Raw genomic sequence first — 16,770 nt, 5'->3', positions numbered from 1 at the left:
ATGATTGAGGGGTTAAAGGGACACTTAAGGAAGACAAAGTCATAGCAGAAAGATTAAATTCATTCTTTGCTTTGATGTTTACTGAAGAGGATGTTGGGGAGATACCTGTGCCAGAAACTGTATTTAATGGTGATGATTTGGAAGAACTGAAACAAATCCCAGTGAACCTTGCTGACTAACAAACTAAAGAATAGCAAAGCACCTGGACCAGCTTACATCCCAGAGTTCAGAAAGAACTAAAAAATGAAATTGCAGAACTATTACTAGTAATTTGTAATCTATCATTAAAATTGTCTACTGTATCTGAAGATTGGAAGGTGGCCAACTTGACGCCAATATTTTCAAAGGGCTCCAGGGTGATCTGGGAAACAAAAGACAGGTGAGCCTGACTTCAGTGCCAGGAAAAATCATAGAAACTGTTCTAAAGAATACAATCGCAAAACATATAAAAAGGCATGGTTTAATGGCTACAGCCAGCATGGATTTACCCAAAGGAAGTCTTGCCTCATCAACCTGCTACATTTTTTTGAAGGGTTAATAAATATGTGAACAATGGTGAGCCAATGGATATAGTGTGTCTGGATTCCAGAAGGCGTCTGACAAAGTCCCCCATGAGAGACTCTTGAGAAAAATATAAAATCAAGAGGCAATGTCCTACTGTGGATTGCAAACTGGTTAAAAGATAGAAACAGAGAGTAGGAATAAATGTCAGTTTTCCATACATTGAACCCAGGAAAAGAATCATTGTAGACAATACTTTGAAATTGTTGGCTCAGTGTGCTGCGGCAGTCAAAAAAGCAAAGAGAATGTTAGGAATTATTAGGAAAGGAATGGAGAATAAAATAGAGATTGTCATAATACTTTTTTATCACTTCATGTTGAGACCCCACCTAGAGTACTATGTACAATTCTAGTTGCCACATCTTAAAAGATATAGCTGAACTGAAAAAGGTACAGAGAAGGGTGACTAAAACGGGGATGGAATGGCTCCCTTATGAGGAAAGATTAAAGAGGTTAGGGATGTTCAGCTTGGAGAAGAGACGGCTGAGGGGGGATATGATAGAGGTCTACAAAATCATGAATGGAATGGAACAGGCTAATGTAAATCAACTCATACAAAAACTAGAGGACACTCCATGAAGAAACTGTAGTAAGTAGCACATTTAAAACTAATAGGAGAAAATTATTTCTCAACTCAATGCACAATTAAGCTTTGAAATTCATTTCTGGAGGATGTTGTAAAGGCAGCTATCATAGCTGGGTTTAAGAAAGATTGGACAGTGAAAAGCCACTACTTATCCCTGGGCATTAACGGCATGGGATCTGTCTGCTGTTTAGGATCCTACCAGGTTCTTGTGACCTGGATTGGCCACTGTTGGAAACAGGATACTGGGCTTGATGGACCCTTGGCCTGACCCAGTATGGCAGTTCTTATGTTGTTTTGAGTCGCCTTATCTTTAACTATCTTTATTATGGATTTGTTAATCACTTACGCAATGCAAGATCTAAGCAATGTACAGCTGTATACACACATAAAGATAAATTGACTTGATAATGTACAAATTCATACAAAATGCTTAAACACACATACATTAAAAATTCAGAAATAAAATGGGCAAAAAAATGAAACACACATATAAAACTGGGGGGACGCTTCAGAGAGAGGGATACCCCTCAGGTAAGACATGCTCAGGTGACAGGTTAAACACTGTGCCTGGGCTGGCGCCTGTTAAGTTTTGGAGACTCTCGCATGCTTCCCTGGTATCTGTGTCATGTAGGATATTGGGAGCCTGCTGGTGAACATCCCTTACAAACTGAAAAGGGAGATGAGACCTGGCTGGAGTGGTTTTGTTGGAAGAAAGTTGGGATGAGTTCTTGTCTGCACTCTGCTTCCCTAAGCACTAATCTTCGGTTAATTCATTTCACTTGTATACACAAGAGTATACTTAAGAATAATTTTGTGCTTCTTCCCTCACTTTGCTGCCAAGATGCCCAAAGTGTGTTTCAAAAAATTGGCAATACAGATCAGCATAACATCAGACTTAATAAAACCAGTTTTGACAAGAATATAAAACGTAGGATTGCTGTAACACAATAAAATGTTACTGAATATACAGAATGACCGTGCACTAACACATTTCATTCTGTGCAGAAGGGATTTTTTAAAATTTGGTTTATATTCTGCCTAAGCAGATTACATTCAGGTAGTGGAGGTATTTCCCTGTTCCCAGAGGGCTCACAGGCTAAGTTTGTACCTTTCAAATACATTTAAGCAAAAATCATTTTGCACCTCTAACCATCCCATCCATCCCCCTTCCAAGTTAGGGATCATTACATGGAACCTGCAAATGCCTGGGAGAATAGCCAGGTCTTTAAGGCCCGGCAGAACATCAGGTAAACCAATAACAGTCCCTGCTCTCTTGCTAAGTTATGCCGGAGTGTAATCTAGGGTTGCCAGTTCACCCCAGGTCAACCAAATAGGTTGAGCTGGCCCTGGTTTTGCCCCGTTGCATGCATGGAGTTATAGTTCTGACTGTTGAAGGGAAAGCAATGGGACAATCAAGAACTACAACTCCATGCATGCAACGGGGCAAAACCAGGACTGGGTCAACCTGGAGTAGGTCAGAAACCTTAGCGTAGGCACAGCACAGCTGAAAAGCCCTTTACCTCATCCTTAACAGCTTTGAAAATGTTTTGTGAAGGAATCAGCCAAAGTGCATTGTGTGCCGATCTCAGAGCCCCTAGGGACACATAGCTTCTTCCTGAAGATATTTAGGTCCCATATAATGTAAGGATTTAAAGGCGAGGCGAAGCTTTGAATAGCATTCTAAAGCGTATGATCAATGCAGTCGCCTTAGTCCAGGCATGATAATGGGCCCTGTACCTCACACCTGTAAGAAGACAAGCCGCTGTATTTTGGATCAGTTGAAGCTTGCATATTTCTTTCCGTGGTAGGCTGGCCCCCCAAAACAATGGCTCAATAAACTAACAGCTTGCAAATAAAAAAAAATGATTTGATTCAGCTGCAATATGAGAGGAAAGGGTTAACTTAGCATCAATTAACATCCCTATGCTCTTTACCCTCTCCATTACTGATAGACTTACCTCTTCTAATGTCAGTATAGGTTGAGGGATAGTGGGAGAGATTTTTCCAACATGCAAAATCTCCGTTTTAGGTGGGGGGGTCATCATTGGTTTGTTTTGAACTCACCCATTGCAACTTTCTACTTCGTTAGGTTAGGAATCTTTATCTTGCTTCCACACACAATACAGCTGCATGTCACCTAGGAAAGGGTGAAACCCAGGGCCTGCAGGTCTTATCACATCTGCCAGAGTACTGGGGACAAGATGGACCCTGCATTTGGCAAAGTAATAGATCACTACGTTCCCAAGACAAGGGCTTTCTTGAAGTTCACCCGATTAAAGGAAACTAGGCCTCAGGCTTTTTCTGTAATAGGCCCGATAATGTGGAATGCTTTACCATCTGCATCGCGGGCCATCAGTAATAAAAAGGTTTTCAGGAAACCGGTGAAGGTTTATTTTTCCATGAAGCTTTCGGTGATTCTGGTGGCATTTGAATATTAGGGCAAGGTGTGACTGAGAAATATTTGTATTACAGTTTTTTTATAATTATGTTTTTATTACTTACTGCTTTTTGTACATTGTAACCCACTTTAGCTCGGCTGCTTCGTTGTAAGCGGGCTGTAAATGTTTTTTTAATAAATAAGATGGATCCCTGCGGATCCCCATGCAGCAGTAAGCAGAGTGAGGAGGCACAGTCTCCCAACAGTTTCGTCAGCATCGACCCTCCAAAAATGACCTAAACCACGAGAGAAGTCCTCTCATACCAGTCAGCTCATAAAGCATACCGTGGTCGATGGTGTTCAAAGTCGATGAGAAATCGAGGAGTACTGATTCTTGCCACAAGTAACAGACGTTGGAAGAGCCTATGAACTGTCAGGGCCGGTGCTCTAGGAGAATCTACGGTCATGCACCTCCTCTCAACTTACCTCCAGCTTAATGCTCCCTCCTACCGGCGGCCTGAATTGGCACTGGCACTGCACCTCTCTGGGCCTCATGCTGACGGGATTTTGCCTCCCACCCCGCAGTTCTGATATTCTAGGTGACTACCTTGTTTTACTTAATGGAAGCACCGACCCTGGGTACAGTGGCCCTTCCTAAAGCCGAATTGTCTGCTTTGCAATAATCCCTGCTCATCGATGCCCCTATTTGTCTCAGCACTGCACGCTGGATTTGCTTTGAAAAGCAGAGCAGGTTGGGCACGGGTCCGGAAATATTAGATATGTAGGCTGTTAAGGAAAGGCGTCTTGCATAAAGGGGGCAGGGCTGCCACTTTCAAAGGGTCACACAATTTGCCCGCCAGCAAAGACGGGCTTACTCTCTCATGCAAGCAATGTACTGGTCCCACTTTGGAGATGATAAAGAGAAGCTGTAGCCTTTGCTTTGTCCAGAATAGATCATTCCAATCTGCTCATTAGACGCTAGAAGGAATTCTGTTAATGGGGACATAGAGTTGTCTATGTGTGAGCCGTCCGAGGCTCTGCAGCCCGTTCTCTCTAACGTGCTGAATCCAAACGAGCAGCAGACTCTATACACTTTTCCTGAGATGGAATTGCAACTTCCGCGTTTGAAAAGCAGCGTGAGAGGTTGTTATTGATTGAAATACAGCTCCCTGTTGCAATTCGACCAGTAAAAATATGCGTCTTTTGCCAGAAACACTGCTTTGTTATATAATAACAGCAAAGCATCCTTCATGAGTCTCCTATCACAGGCTGATCATGATCTAAGCTGCCGCCTGCTGCTGCTTGCTGAGGTCACTAGTGAAGCAAGGAGCCAGGCCCCTATTATTCTTTGGGAGAAAATATCTTGTATTATTATTATTAGCTGCAGCTGCAGCAGCTCTGCACTCTGGAAAGATGGTTTAAAACGAGTTACGCAGAATCTTCCATGTGTGGGAAATGTAAACAGGAGGTGGGATCATTGATGCCTGTGAATGTGGTATGACAGTGTGGAGGGGAACCTTCTTAACTGGAGGGAGGTGATAGTCACAATTATTAATGCAATGGCATGGAGGTGGGGGGGGGGGGGTTGCATCCTTTACCCCCAGTATTGTGTTCACTTTGGACTGCAGATGGACATCAGGACCGACTGGGGCCTCTAGCATGAATGGACCAGGAATGAAATTGGGGACATAGACTCTCCTTATCCAACCTCCCACTTCTATGTTCCTGTGTCAGGGGGGGCGGCCAACTCCAGTCCACAAGACCCACAAACAGGTCTGGTTTTCAGGATTTCCACAATGAATATGCATGAGATAGATTAGCATGCACTGTCTCCATGATATGCAAATCTGTCTCATGCATATTCGGTGGAGATAGCCTGACAACTAGGCCTGTTTATGGCTCTCAAGGACCCGAATTGGCCACCGCTGCATATAACAAATGTCAAGGGGCCGTTCATATTGCCTTCGCAATATGAACGGCCCCTTGACACTTGTTATAACCTTCCAATGAATAAGCAACTTCTGAGGCATGCGTCTGCACCAAAATTAACTGTACCCAGCTTAACTCGCTTTCAGCGTGATAGTTCGAGGTTTTCAGAGTCGTTTTTCTTTCGGGGACATAGGATGCAAATGAGACATCTGACTACCAGAGAAATGTGGTTACTGAGACACATGATATTTTATGTAGGCTTTTTACTGCTGTTTATTTTGTTTGTATTATTGTAAAGTGAATAAAATCAGTGAAAGGAATTGATTAAAAAAAATGTTTAATTCTGAGCTGAAGAGGAGAGGGGCTGGTGGCAATCTGAGATGCCAAAGTGTGAATGATGAGACTTCAGGGGAGAAATCAATAGCACCCCAAGACCCCCAGAGAGTGAATACAACGTGAATCGCAGACATGAGACCTCAGGAGGAGGAGCCGGTAGATCCTGAGACCTCCAGAGAGTGAATACAACGTGAATCGCAGACATGAGACCTCAGGGGGAGGAGCTAGCAGCCCCAGAAACCTGTAGAGCATGAACCCAGCATGAATTGCAGACGTGAGACTTCAGAGGGAGGAGCTGACAAACCCCGAGACCTCCAGAGAGTGAACACAGAATGAATCGCAGAAGAGAGACCTCAGGGGGAGGAGCCAGCAGACCCCGAGACCCCCAGAGAGTGAACACAGCAGGAATCACCGAAGGGGAGGAGCCAGCAGACCCCGAGACCCCCAGAGAGTGAACACTGCATGAATCGCAGAAGTGAGACCTCTGGGGAGGAGCCAGCAGACCCCAAGACCCCCAGAGAGTGAACACAGCAGGAATCGCAGAAGTGAGACCTCAGGGGAGGAGCCAGCAGACCCCGAGACCCCCCAGAGAGTGAACACAGCAGGAATCGCAGAAGTGAGACCTCAGGGGGAGGAGTTAGCAGACCCAAAAACCTGTAGAGCATGAACACAGCATGAATCGCAGACGTGAGACCTCATCAGCAGCACCCGAGACCCCAAACTCTCACTTCTAACCCCTGCTCTTTCGACTGTCTCCACACAAGGCCTTGGGGCTGCAACTGAGAAGCCGGAGCCGGGAGTGGGACCCCAGCTCCTGGGGAAGAGCCCCGGCTCCCAGGAAGGGCTCTCTTGGTATTTCCTAGAAGCGTTTGGTGGGGGTGGGAGGAGCGTGCGGCGGTCCTCACTGTTTGCATGGGAGCCCGCTCGCCTCTTGCTACTGATCCCTCACTCAGGGCCAGTTAGACCACTTTTAGGCCAACGGCAGCCTGGCAGGTCGCGGTGTTGGTTTCTGTGCCCTGAAGCTGCTCTGACATCCAGGAAAACCTGAAGAGAGGCCGCTGATATTTTCCCAGCTGGCTGAAGCGGTTTTTTTTTTATTACTGAAATCAGCAGTCCAGATCCATAGAGCCGATGAGAGTAAAGCCAGGACTGCGGCCGATAACCGTAAGAAGTAGAAACCTGTAAATATTTCACCTCCTTCCACTTGCCTCTTGTCCACGATCTCCCCTTCAGGAGAGCCCTGTGCTACCAGGTATTGCCCCCCAGTAAAGGCTGCCTACCTTTCGTTTGTTGTTTTGTTTTTTTTTATTATTATGTTAAAACATGTAACAGAACAATAGATCTCACAGGAAAGTACAACATGTAAAAAATAAAAATAATGTACGTTGTTTTCATGCCAGCTACATAAACACAGGACGCACAACCATTCATACACACATACATCATCTTGACAGACCGCATCATACCCAATATTTATACAAATACAAGTTCTATTTGGGTATGCCTCAAACAAATTTCTCCCATACTGTAACATAATCTTTGGAAAAATAAGTATTGTGCATCTAATTCATCTATTTGCTTCCATTCAAACCTATTTTATAAGTATTAGTATGGCTGCATACCTTTCTAATGGCCGAGGATTATAAAGCAGGCTAGGATTACTTTTATCACTTGGGAAAGACTTCAGGCCACATGCTCTTTATGAGGCCTGCATTGGGCTTTGAGGATGAGCCACTCTTCCAATGTCCTTGCTGTATTCATGCTTTAGGTGTATCAGGGTGAGACCTGCATGGGGGCTCTGATGATGATCAGTATGTCCTGCCCACTCCCGATTCACTTCACTTTCCTTCTTCTCCGTTTCCATGGTAAGCCCTTCACAGCAGGACCTTGTAATGACACGAGTCATCCTATGCCGCACTGTGTACATGATAAACATTATATCTGTGTCTTTGTTTCCCCTGACAAGCTTTTAAATCTGATAGTAACATTTTGTTTTACGAGGGTATTTTTCTCTTTCTTTCTTTTCCTGTTCAACCACGCCAGGCTTCATCAAGGGAATCCCGATCTCGGTCTTCTTCCCCGGCCCCGCCCTTGTTCAGAGACAGCAGCCCCAGCCGGATACTGCCGGATCCCTTCGGCGCCCACTCTGCTCGGCTGAGCCTGGCCCGGTCAATGCTGGCCATCGGGGGTCACCACGACATTGATGATGACAGGTAAACCACATTTCTCTATGATAATAATGTGCCCTATTTCGAGAGCACCTGTTCAGTTTTAGCGCAAGGCAGTTTGCAACATTTTTTCCAGGTAGGATAACACCCTGCCCCAAAGAGCTTACCATAGGGGAGTATCTGCAGCAATGGGAGAAAAAGGGATTTAACCAAGGTCACAAGAAGTGGGATTTGAACCCTGGCCCCCCTTGGTTTGGTCTAACCATTAACCTATACGTCCCTGGAACTTCTGTATCTGAGGGATTACAGAACAGCCAAGTATCCTGGTTCAAGCAGGCAGATTCTGGGGCCCGTCCTGCTTTTGAACTTACATCCCAATGCATTGTGGTAGTTGTGGTTCCTGCATCTACCATTTGAACTCACTCGGCAGGTATGAGAATGCATCAGGGCAGAGCTTGCAGAAATTCAGGATCATCCTAAAATCTGCCTACAGGAAAAGGGTCACATGACAACTCTGGGATTATATATAGGTGGAACATCTTGTACTTGAGGGATTAATACAGGTGAGAGAGACATCCTGTATTTCAGGACACGTAGGTTAGCTGAGATTTATGATGCTACTTGCACATGGTGATTAGAAGAATACGTGAGTGTTTAGAAATGACAGGGAAGGATGGGACTGCAGGACAATCCCTGATGAGAACCGGATAGGAGGGGGTCAGGAGAGAAATTTTGCAAGGAAGGAGTCATGATGGGAGAGGGTAAGTGAGAGGCCTCGCAGGGGGAGAGAACCGGACAGAAGGGAGTAAGGAAAGAGCCGCTAGGGAGGATCCCTGGTGAGAGCCAGATGGGAGTAAGGAGAGAGGCCTTGTGGGGGAAGAATCCCTGATGAGAGCCAGATGGGAGTAAGGAGAGAGGCCTTGCGGGGGAAGGATCCCTGATGAGAACTGGACGGGAGGGAGTAAGGAGAGAGGCCCCGCGAGGGGTGGATCCCTTCTGAGAAGTGGTGGGGAAGGAGTAAGGAGAGCGGCCTCACAGGGGAAGAGAATTGGATGGGAGTAAAGAAAGAGGCTGAGAGCCGGACAGGAGGGAGTAAGGAAAGAAGCCTCGTAGGGTTAGCATCGCTGATGAGAGTCCGACGAGAGGGAGTAAGGAGAGAGGCCCCGCAGGGGGAGGATCCCTGCTCAGAACCAGATGGGAGGGAGTAAGGAGAGAGACTGATGAGAGCAGGACGGGAGGGAGTCAGGAGGGAAATCTGTCAATAGAGGATCCCTGATGAGAGTCAGATGGAACAACAGCAGTAAAGTGTGAGAAAATGTTCTGACAATTATGTTTATGCGGCTCTGATGACAGAAGATTCTAGAAAGCCAGATTCCCTGCAGAGCTTCTCCAAGTCAGGTTTATAAACAGCAAAAGCTTTTGTTGGCCCCCAGCCCATGAGAGGCACGCAGAGCTGGGCCTGGAAGGGGCACAGGACTTTCTGTTCGGTGCCTTGCTTGATTCTCCTTGCGAAAGGAACTTTGTCCATGAAAGGTGCTGCATTGTCCTCCCACAACTGATTTTTCCACATCTGCATAAAAACAAGAATGATTTGTGTGTGTGTGGGGGGGCGTTCTCAATCTTGATATAGGAGGAGGTGCTGCAGGGCAGGAATGAGGTGCATCGGCCAAGCTGTAGGGGGTGAAGTGGGTTTCTCAGTATTGGAATAGCAGGGAGTACTTCAGGTGAGCGCTGAAGTGTGTGGGAGAAGGAGGAACATGGCAGGTCTGAGGTGGTGTGTGTAGGGCAGAGCGGATGAGGTCTGAGGGTGTGTGTGTGTGGAGGGTGCATCGCAGGTCTGAGATTGTCGGTGGGGGGGGGGGAGAGGGGTGCACAGCAGGTCTGAGGTGGTATGTGGGGGGAAGGGGATACATGGAAGCTCTGAGGGGGTGTGTGTGGGGTGCACCGCAGGTCTGAGGTTGTCTGTTGGGGGGGGGGGGGAGGAGAGGGGTGCACAGCAGGTCTGAGGTGGTGTGTGGGGGGAAGGGGATACATGGAAGCTCTGAGGGGGTGTGTAGGGGGGGGGGCACCGCAGGTCTGAGATTGTCTGTGGGGGGTGGGGGAGGAGAGGGGTGCACAGCAGGACTGAGGTGGTGTGTGCGGGGAAGGGGATACATGGAAGCTCTGAGGGGGGGGGGTGTGTGGGGTGCACCGCAGGTCTGAGGTTGTCTGTTGGGGGGGGGGGAGAGGGGTGCACAGCAGGACTGAGGTGGTGTGTGGGGGGAAGGGGATACATGGAAGCTCTGAGGGGGGGGGGGGTGTGGGGTGCACCGCAGGTCTGAGGTTGTCTGTGGGGGGGGGGGGGGGGGAGAGGGGTGCACAGCAGGTCTGAGGTGGTGTGTGGGGGGAAGGGGATACATGGAAGCTCTGAGGGGGGGGGGGGGTGGGGTGCACCGCAGGTCTGAGGTTGTCTGTGGGGGGGGGGGGAGAGGGGTGCACAGCCGGACTGAGGTGGTGTGTGGGGGGGAAGGGGATACATGGAAGCTCTGAGGGGGGGGGTGTGGGGGTGCACCGCAGGTCTGAGGTTGTCTGTGGGGGGGGGGGGGGGGGAGAGGGGTGCACAGCAGGACTGAGGTGGTGTGTGGGGGGAAGGGGATACATGGAAGCTCTGAGGGGGGGGTGTGGGGTGCACCGCAGGTCTGAGGTTGTCTGTGGGGGGGGGGGGAGAGGGGTGCACAGCAGGACTGAGGTGGTGTGTGGGGGGAAGGGGATACATGGAAGCTCTGGGGGGGGGGTGTGGGGTGCACCGCAGGTCTGAGGTTGTCTGTGGGGGGGGGGGGGAGAGGGGTGCACAGCAGGTCTGAGGTGGTGTGTGGGGGGAAGGGGATACATGGAAGCTCTGAGGGGGGGGGGTGGGGTGCACCGCAGGTCTGAGGTTGTCTGTGGGGGTGGAGGAGAGGGGTGCACAGCAGGTCTGAGGGTGGTGTGTGGGGGGAAGGGGATACATGGAAGCTCTGAGGGGGGGTGTGTGGGGTGCACCGCAGGTCTGAGGTTGTCTGTGGGGGGGGGGGGGGAGGGGGGTGCACAGCAGGTCTGAGGTGGTGTGTGGGGGAAGGGGATACATGGAAGCTCTGAGGGGGGGTGTGTGGGGTGCACCGCAGGTCTGAGGTTGTCTGTGGGGGGGGGGGGGGGGAGAGGGGTGCACAGCAGGTCTGAGGTGGGGGTGGGGGGGGAGGGGGATACATGGAAGCTCTGAGGGGGGGGGTGTGGGGTGCACCGCAGGTCTGAGGTTGTCTGTGGGGGGGGGGGAGAGGGGTGCACAGCAGGTCTGAGGTGGTGTGTGGGGGGGAAGGGGATACATGGAAGCTCTGAGGGGGGGGTGTGGGGTGCACCGCAGGTCTGAGGTTGTCTGTGGGGGGGGGGAGGAGAGGGGTGCACAGCAGGTCTGAGGTGGTGTGGGGGGGGGGGGAGGAGAGGGGTGCACAGCAGGTCTGAGGTGGTGTGTGGGGGGAAGGGGATACATGGAAGCTCTGAGGGGGGGTGTGTGGGGTGCACCGCAGGTCTGAGGTTGTCTGTGGGGGGGGGGGGGGGGGGGGGGGGTGCACAGCAGGTCTGAGGTGGTGTGTGGGGGGGAAGGGGATACATGGAAGCTCTGAGGGGGGGTGTGTGGGGTGCACCGCAGGTCTGAGGTTGTCTGTGGGGGGGGGGGGGAGAGGGGTGCACAGCAGGTCTGAGGTGGTGGTGTGGGGGGGAAGGGGATACATGGAAGCTCTGAGGGGGGGGGGGGTGTGGGGTGCACCGCAGGTCTGAGGTTGTCTGTGGGGGGGGGAGAGGGGTGCACAGCAGGTCTGAGGTGGTGTGTAGGGGGAAGGGGATACATGGAAGCTCTGAGGGGGGGTGTGGGGTGCACCGCAGGTCTGAGGTTGTCTGTGGGGGGGGGGAGGAGAGGGGTGCACAGCAGGTCTGAGGTGGTGTGTGGGGGGGGGGAGGAGAGGGGTGCACCGCAGGTCTGAGGTTGTCTGTGGGGGGGGGGGGGGGGGGGGGTGCACAGCAGGTCTGAGGTGGTGTGTAGGGGGAAAGGGTACATGGAGGAAGGTCTGAGGCTGTGGGAGGGGAAGTGCGTGCACGGTAGGTCTGCAGTTGTGTGTGTGGGGGGGGGGAGGTACAAGGCAGGTCTGAGGTTATGTGTGTGTGTGTGTGTTTGCTGGGGGTAGGGGACAGTCTGCCCTTCACCTGTCTGCACTTATTAAGCTGCCGAAGCACTATGTGAGGCTCTTTGTAAACCTGCTCTCAGAGTTATTTCTGTTCCATTTGGGAACTAATGAAGGAATAAATCTTTGTGGTTGACACTTGGCAATGTGTGCCCTCGCTGGCACTGAGCAGGGACCCAGAGCTTCAGTCTTGTCTCACACACTTACAGCACTCACAGGCTTTCTACAGTCCCTCTGCTAGGTGTGTGTGAGTGGAGGGGGGCGTTGTTAGTATGTGTCACTGCGTGTGTGGGTGTGTGGGTGTGTATGGGGGGGGTATTAGTATGTGTCACTGCATGTGTGTGTGTGTTTGTGTGTGTGTGTATGGAGGGGGAAGTTGTTAGTATGTGTCACTGCGGGTGTGTGTGTGTTTATGGAGGGGGAAGTTGTTAGTATGTGTCACTGCGTGTGTATGTATGGAGGGGGGAGGTGTTAGTATGTGTCACTGTGTGTGTGGAGAGGGGAGTTGTTAGTATGTGTCTCTGCGTGTGAGTGTGTGTGTATGGAGGGGGGTGGTGTTAGTATGTGTCACTGTGTGTGTGGAGGGGGAGTTGTTAGTATGTGTCACTGCGTGTGTGTATGTGGAGGGGGGAGTTGTTAGTATGTGTCAATGTATGTGTGAGTGTATGTGTGTGTATGTGTGTGGAGGGGGGAGTTGTTAGTATGTGTCACTGTGTGTGTGAGTGTATGTGTGTGTGTGTGGAGGGGGGTTGTTAGTGTGTGTGAGTGTATGTGTGTGTGTGTGTGGAGGTGGAGTTGTTAGTATGTGTCACTGTGTGTGTGAGTTTATGTGTGTGTGTGGAGAGGGGAGTTATTAGTATGTGTCACTGCATGTGTGAGTGTGAGTGTATGTGTGTGTGTGTGTGTGTGGAGGGGGGAGTTGTTAGTATGTGTCACTGCGTGTGTGTGTGTGTGTGTGGAGAGGGGAGTTGTTAGTATGTGTCACTGCATGTGTGAGTGTATGTGTGTGTGTGTGTGTGTGTGGAGAGGGAGTTGTTAGTATGTGTCACTGTGTGTGTGAGTTTATGTGTGTGTGTGGAGAGGGGAGTTATTAGTATGTGTCACTGCATGTGTGAGTGTGAGTGTATGTGTGTATGTGTGTGTGTGTCTATGGAGGGGGGAGTTGTTAGTATGTGTCACTGTGTGTGTGTGTCTATGGAGGGGGAAGTTGTTAGTATGTGTCACTGTGTGTGTCTGTGGAGGGGGGGAGTTGTTAGTATGTGTCACTGCGTGTGTGAGTGTAAGTGTGTGTGTCTGTGGAGGGGGGAGTTGTTAGTATGTGTCACTGCATGTGTGAGTGTAAGCGTGTGTGTATGTGGAGGGGGGGAGTTGTTAGTATGTGTCAATGTGTGTGTGAGTGTATGTGTGTGTATGTGTGTGGAGGGGGGAGTTGTTAGTATGTGTCACTGCGTGTGTGTATGTGGAGGGGGGAGTTGTTAGTATGTGTCACTGTGTGTGTGAGTGTATGTGTGTGTGTGTGGAGGGGGGGTTGTTAGTGTGTGTGAGTGTATGTGTGTGTGTGTGGAGGGGGGGTTGTTAGTGTGTGTGAGTGTATGTGTGTGTGTGTGTGGAGGGGGAGTTGTTAGTATGTGTCACTGTGTGTGTGAGTTTATGTGTGTGTGTGGAGAGGGGAGTTATTAGTATGTGTCACTGCATGTGTGAGTGTGAGTGTATGTGTGTGTGTGTGTGGAGGGGGGAGTTGTTAGTATGTGTCACTGCGCGTGTGTGTGTGTGTGTGTGTGTGGAGAGGGGAGTTGTTAGTATGTGTCACTGCATGTGTGAGTGTATGTGTGTGTGTGTGTGGAGGGGGAGTTGTTAGTATGTGTCACTGTGTGTGTGAGTTTATGTGTGTGTGTGGAGAGGGGAGTTATTAGTATGTGTCACTGCATGTGTGAGTGTGAGTGTATGTGTGTATGTGTGTGTGTGTCTATGGAGGGGGGGAGTTGTTAGTATGTGTCACTGCGTGTGTGAGTGTAAGTGTGTGTGTCTGTGGAGGGGGGGAGTTGTTAGTATGTGTCACTGTGTGTGTGTGTCTATGGAGGGGGAAGTTGTTAGTATGTGTCACTGTGTGTGTCTGTGGAGGGGGGAGTTGTTAGTATGTGTCACTGCGTGTGTGAGTGTAAGTGTGTGTGTCTGTGGAGGGGGGAGTTGTTAGTATGTGTCACTGCGTGTGTGAGTGTAAGTGTGTGTGTATGTGGAGGGGGGAGTTAGTATGTGTCAATGTGTGTGTGAGTGTATGTGTGTGTATGTGTGTGGAGGGGGGAGTTGTTAGTATGTGTCACTGCGTGTGTATGTGGAGGGGGGAGTTGTTAGTATGTGTCACTGTGTGTGTGAGTGTATGTGTGTGTGTGTGTGTGGAGGGGGGGTTGTTAGTGTGTGTGAGTGTATGTGTGTGTGTGTGGAGGGGGAGTTGTTAGTATGTGTCACTGTGTGTGTGAGTTTATGTGTGTGTGTGGAGAGGGGAGTTATTAGTATGTGTCACTGCATGTGTGAGTGTGAGTGTATGTGTGTGTGTGTGTGTGGAGGGGGGAGTTGTTAGTATGTGTCACTGCGTGTGTGTGTGTGTGTGTGTGTGTGTGTGGAGAGGGGAGTTGTTAGTATGTGTCACTGCATGTGTGAGTGTATGTGTGTGTGTGTGTGTGGAGGGGGAGTTGTTAGCATGTGTCACTGTGTGTGTGAGTTTATGTGTGTGTGTGGAGAGGGGAGTTATTAGTATGTGTCACTGCATGTGTGAGTGTGAGTGTATGTGTGTATGTGTGTGTGTGTCTATGGAGGGGGGAGTTGTTAGTATGTGTCACTGTGTGTGTGTGTGTCTATGGAGGGGGAAGTTGTTAGTATGTGTCACTGTGTGTGTGTGTGGAGGGGGGAGTTTTTTGTATGTGTCACTGTGTGTGTGTGTCTATGGAGGGGGGAGTTGTTAGTATGTGTCACTGTGTGTGTCTGTGGAGGGGGGAGTTGTTAGTATGTGTCACTGTGTGTGTCTTGGGGAGGGGTTTGCATGTCATAGGTAGGTGTTTCTCCTCAGCCCTGATGTAGACCCTCCCTGGAGGGGTGTGAAGGGTTTATCAGACATACACTGTATACACAGTTATCCTACTGATAGAGATAGGAGGAGGGCAGGCATGCACCCAAGTTAAACACACAGTGCCCAGGACCTGGCATATCACACAGTTCTGTACTGTATACGGTTATATAACTAGCGAGCCTGATCCTAGCTCTTTATAAAATGTGAATTTAATTGTTTATTTCCAGCTATTTTGGGTTTTTTTGTGTATGCTAAGTATCAGTGTCATTGATTGGGTGTTGTAGCAGCTTTTCACTCATAGTCCCCCAAACCTTCCCCCCCCACCAAGCAGTCAGCCAACCAGCAGATCACACCCTCCCTCCCCTGTACCATGGCCTGCTTTCCAACCCCTGCAGCTCCATTCTGCCAAACTAGCCTGTCAGTCCTCCCCAGTTCACCGTTTCCCCCAACCAGCCTGCCGGTTTCCCCTAACCTACCTCATCTAGTCATTCCTCCTAATTAACCAAGATACCCCCCAGTCCTGTCCCATCCCCCCCAACTAGCCTCACAACCAGTCCGTTTCACCCTCCCAGGCACCGCACGGCTCAAACTCATGGAGAGCTGTGCTGTCCCAGTGCTGATACTGGAGGAAGGTGGGAGAGGAGGAGGGGAGCGGGAGCAGATTTCTCCCAGGAGCAGCATAGCCCATGTTGAGAGAGGCACCCCAGCTGTAAGCCAATGATGGGTAGAAGTGAGGGAGGAGATAAGAGTTTTAACCAACAACCAGAAGCCCAACGTACAGTTTATAACCCGCTAGACTCCCTTAGTTACAGCCAGTGATGCACCTTCCTATCCTGCCACCAGGGCCGGTGCTAGCTGTTTTGCTACCCTGCGCGAACAGTTACTGTCCCGAGCCCACCAAAACAACACCCAGCTCCCTTCAGTGATACAAACTTTAAAAACTGGCACACCCCCCCCCCCCCCAACTCATGGCTGGTGCAAGGATATTAGGTTCCCTAGGTGAACCTTATAGCTTTGTACAACGCTTCCCGCTCCATTTCACACACAAAGTTAAAGAGTTATGCATTTATATTATAAATGAAAAATATCAAAGTACAGTATTCAGAGGTAAAAATATCACTTACATCATATTTACATGCACTGCTGTGACACCAACCAGAAATCCCTGCAAAAAAGACACTTGGAACCCATATGGTATTAGGCCTATTGTGATGTGTGTTGGGTGTGGGCTTGACTCTCGGAAAGCCAGAATACACTTCCTATTAGGAGAATGCCTCACCTCAGTCACACATGTAGAACATAAACAGACCCTCACCAAATACAGAATAGAGCAACCATAAAGTAGAAATACAAACACGCAGACAAAAACTGAACTGGAAACCACAAGAAGCCAGACACTCTCTGCAGTGCAACAATGATAAAACAGAACCATCATCATTCCTCAAACATCAAGCAATAAAATCAAGAAAATAAAACATAATCATAATACTAAAAACATATTAATATTATTTAAAACCTCGTGAATAAAAGATCAAATAATTAAAAACTCAAATACAGGT

The 16,770-nt window shown here is 49.4% G+C and overlaps 1 protein-coding gene across 3 annotated transcripts in view; it reads left to right on the top strand.

Moving 5' to 3' along the window:
- The window catches only part of TSC22D4 (TSC22 domain family member 4), a 101,154-nt gene that overhangs the window by 48,953 nt on the left and 35,431 nt on the right, over positions 1-16,770 (top strand). For all 3 annotated transcript variants that reach the window (XM_029580487.1, XM_029580489.1, XM_029580490.1), the window contains exon 3: positions 7,833-8,002. In XM_029580487.1, the coding sequence (XP_029436347.1) occupies positions 7,833-8,002 (170 nt within the window). The remainder of the gene's footprint in view (positions 1-7,832; positions 8,003-16,770) is intronic.

Source organism: Rhinatrema bivittatum, chromosome 16 (genome assembly GCF_901001135.1).
Source record: "Rhinatrema bivittatum chromosome 16, aRhiBiv1.1, whole genome shotgun sequence".
In the NCBI taxonomy this organism is placed as follows: domain Eukaryota; kingdom Metazoa; phylum Chordata; class Amphibia; order Gymnophiona; family Rhinatrematidae; genus Rhinatrema; species Rhinatrema bivittatum.
Note: the sequence above shows the minus strand (reverse complement) of the source record. Positions and strands in the feature narration are given on the sequence as shown.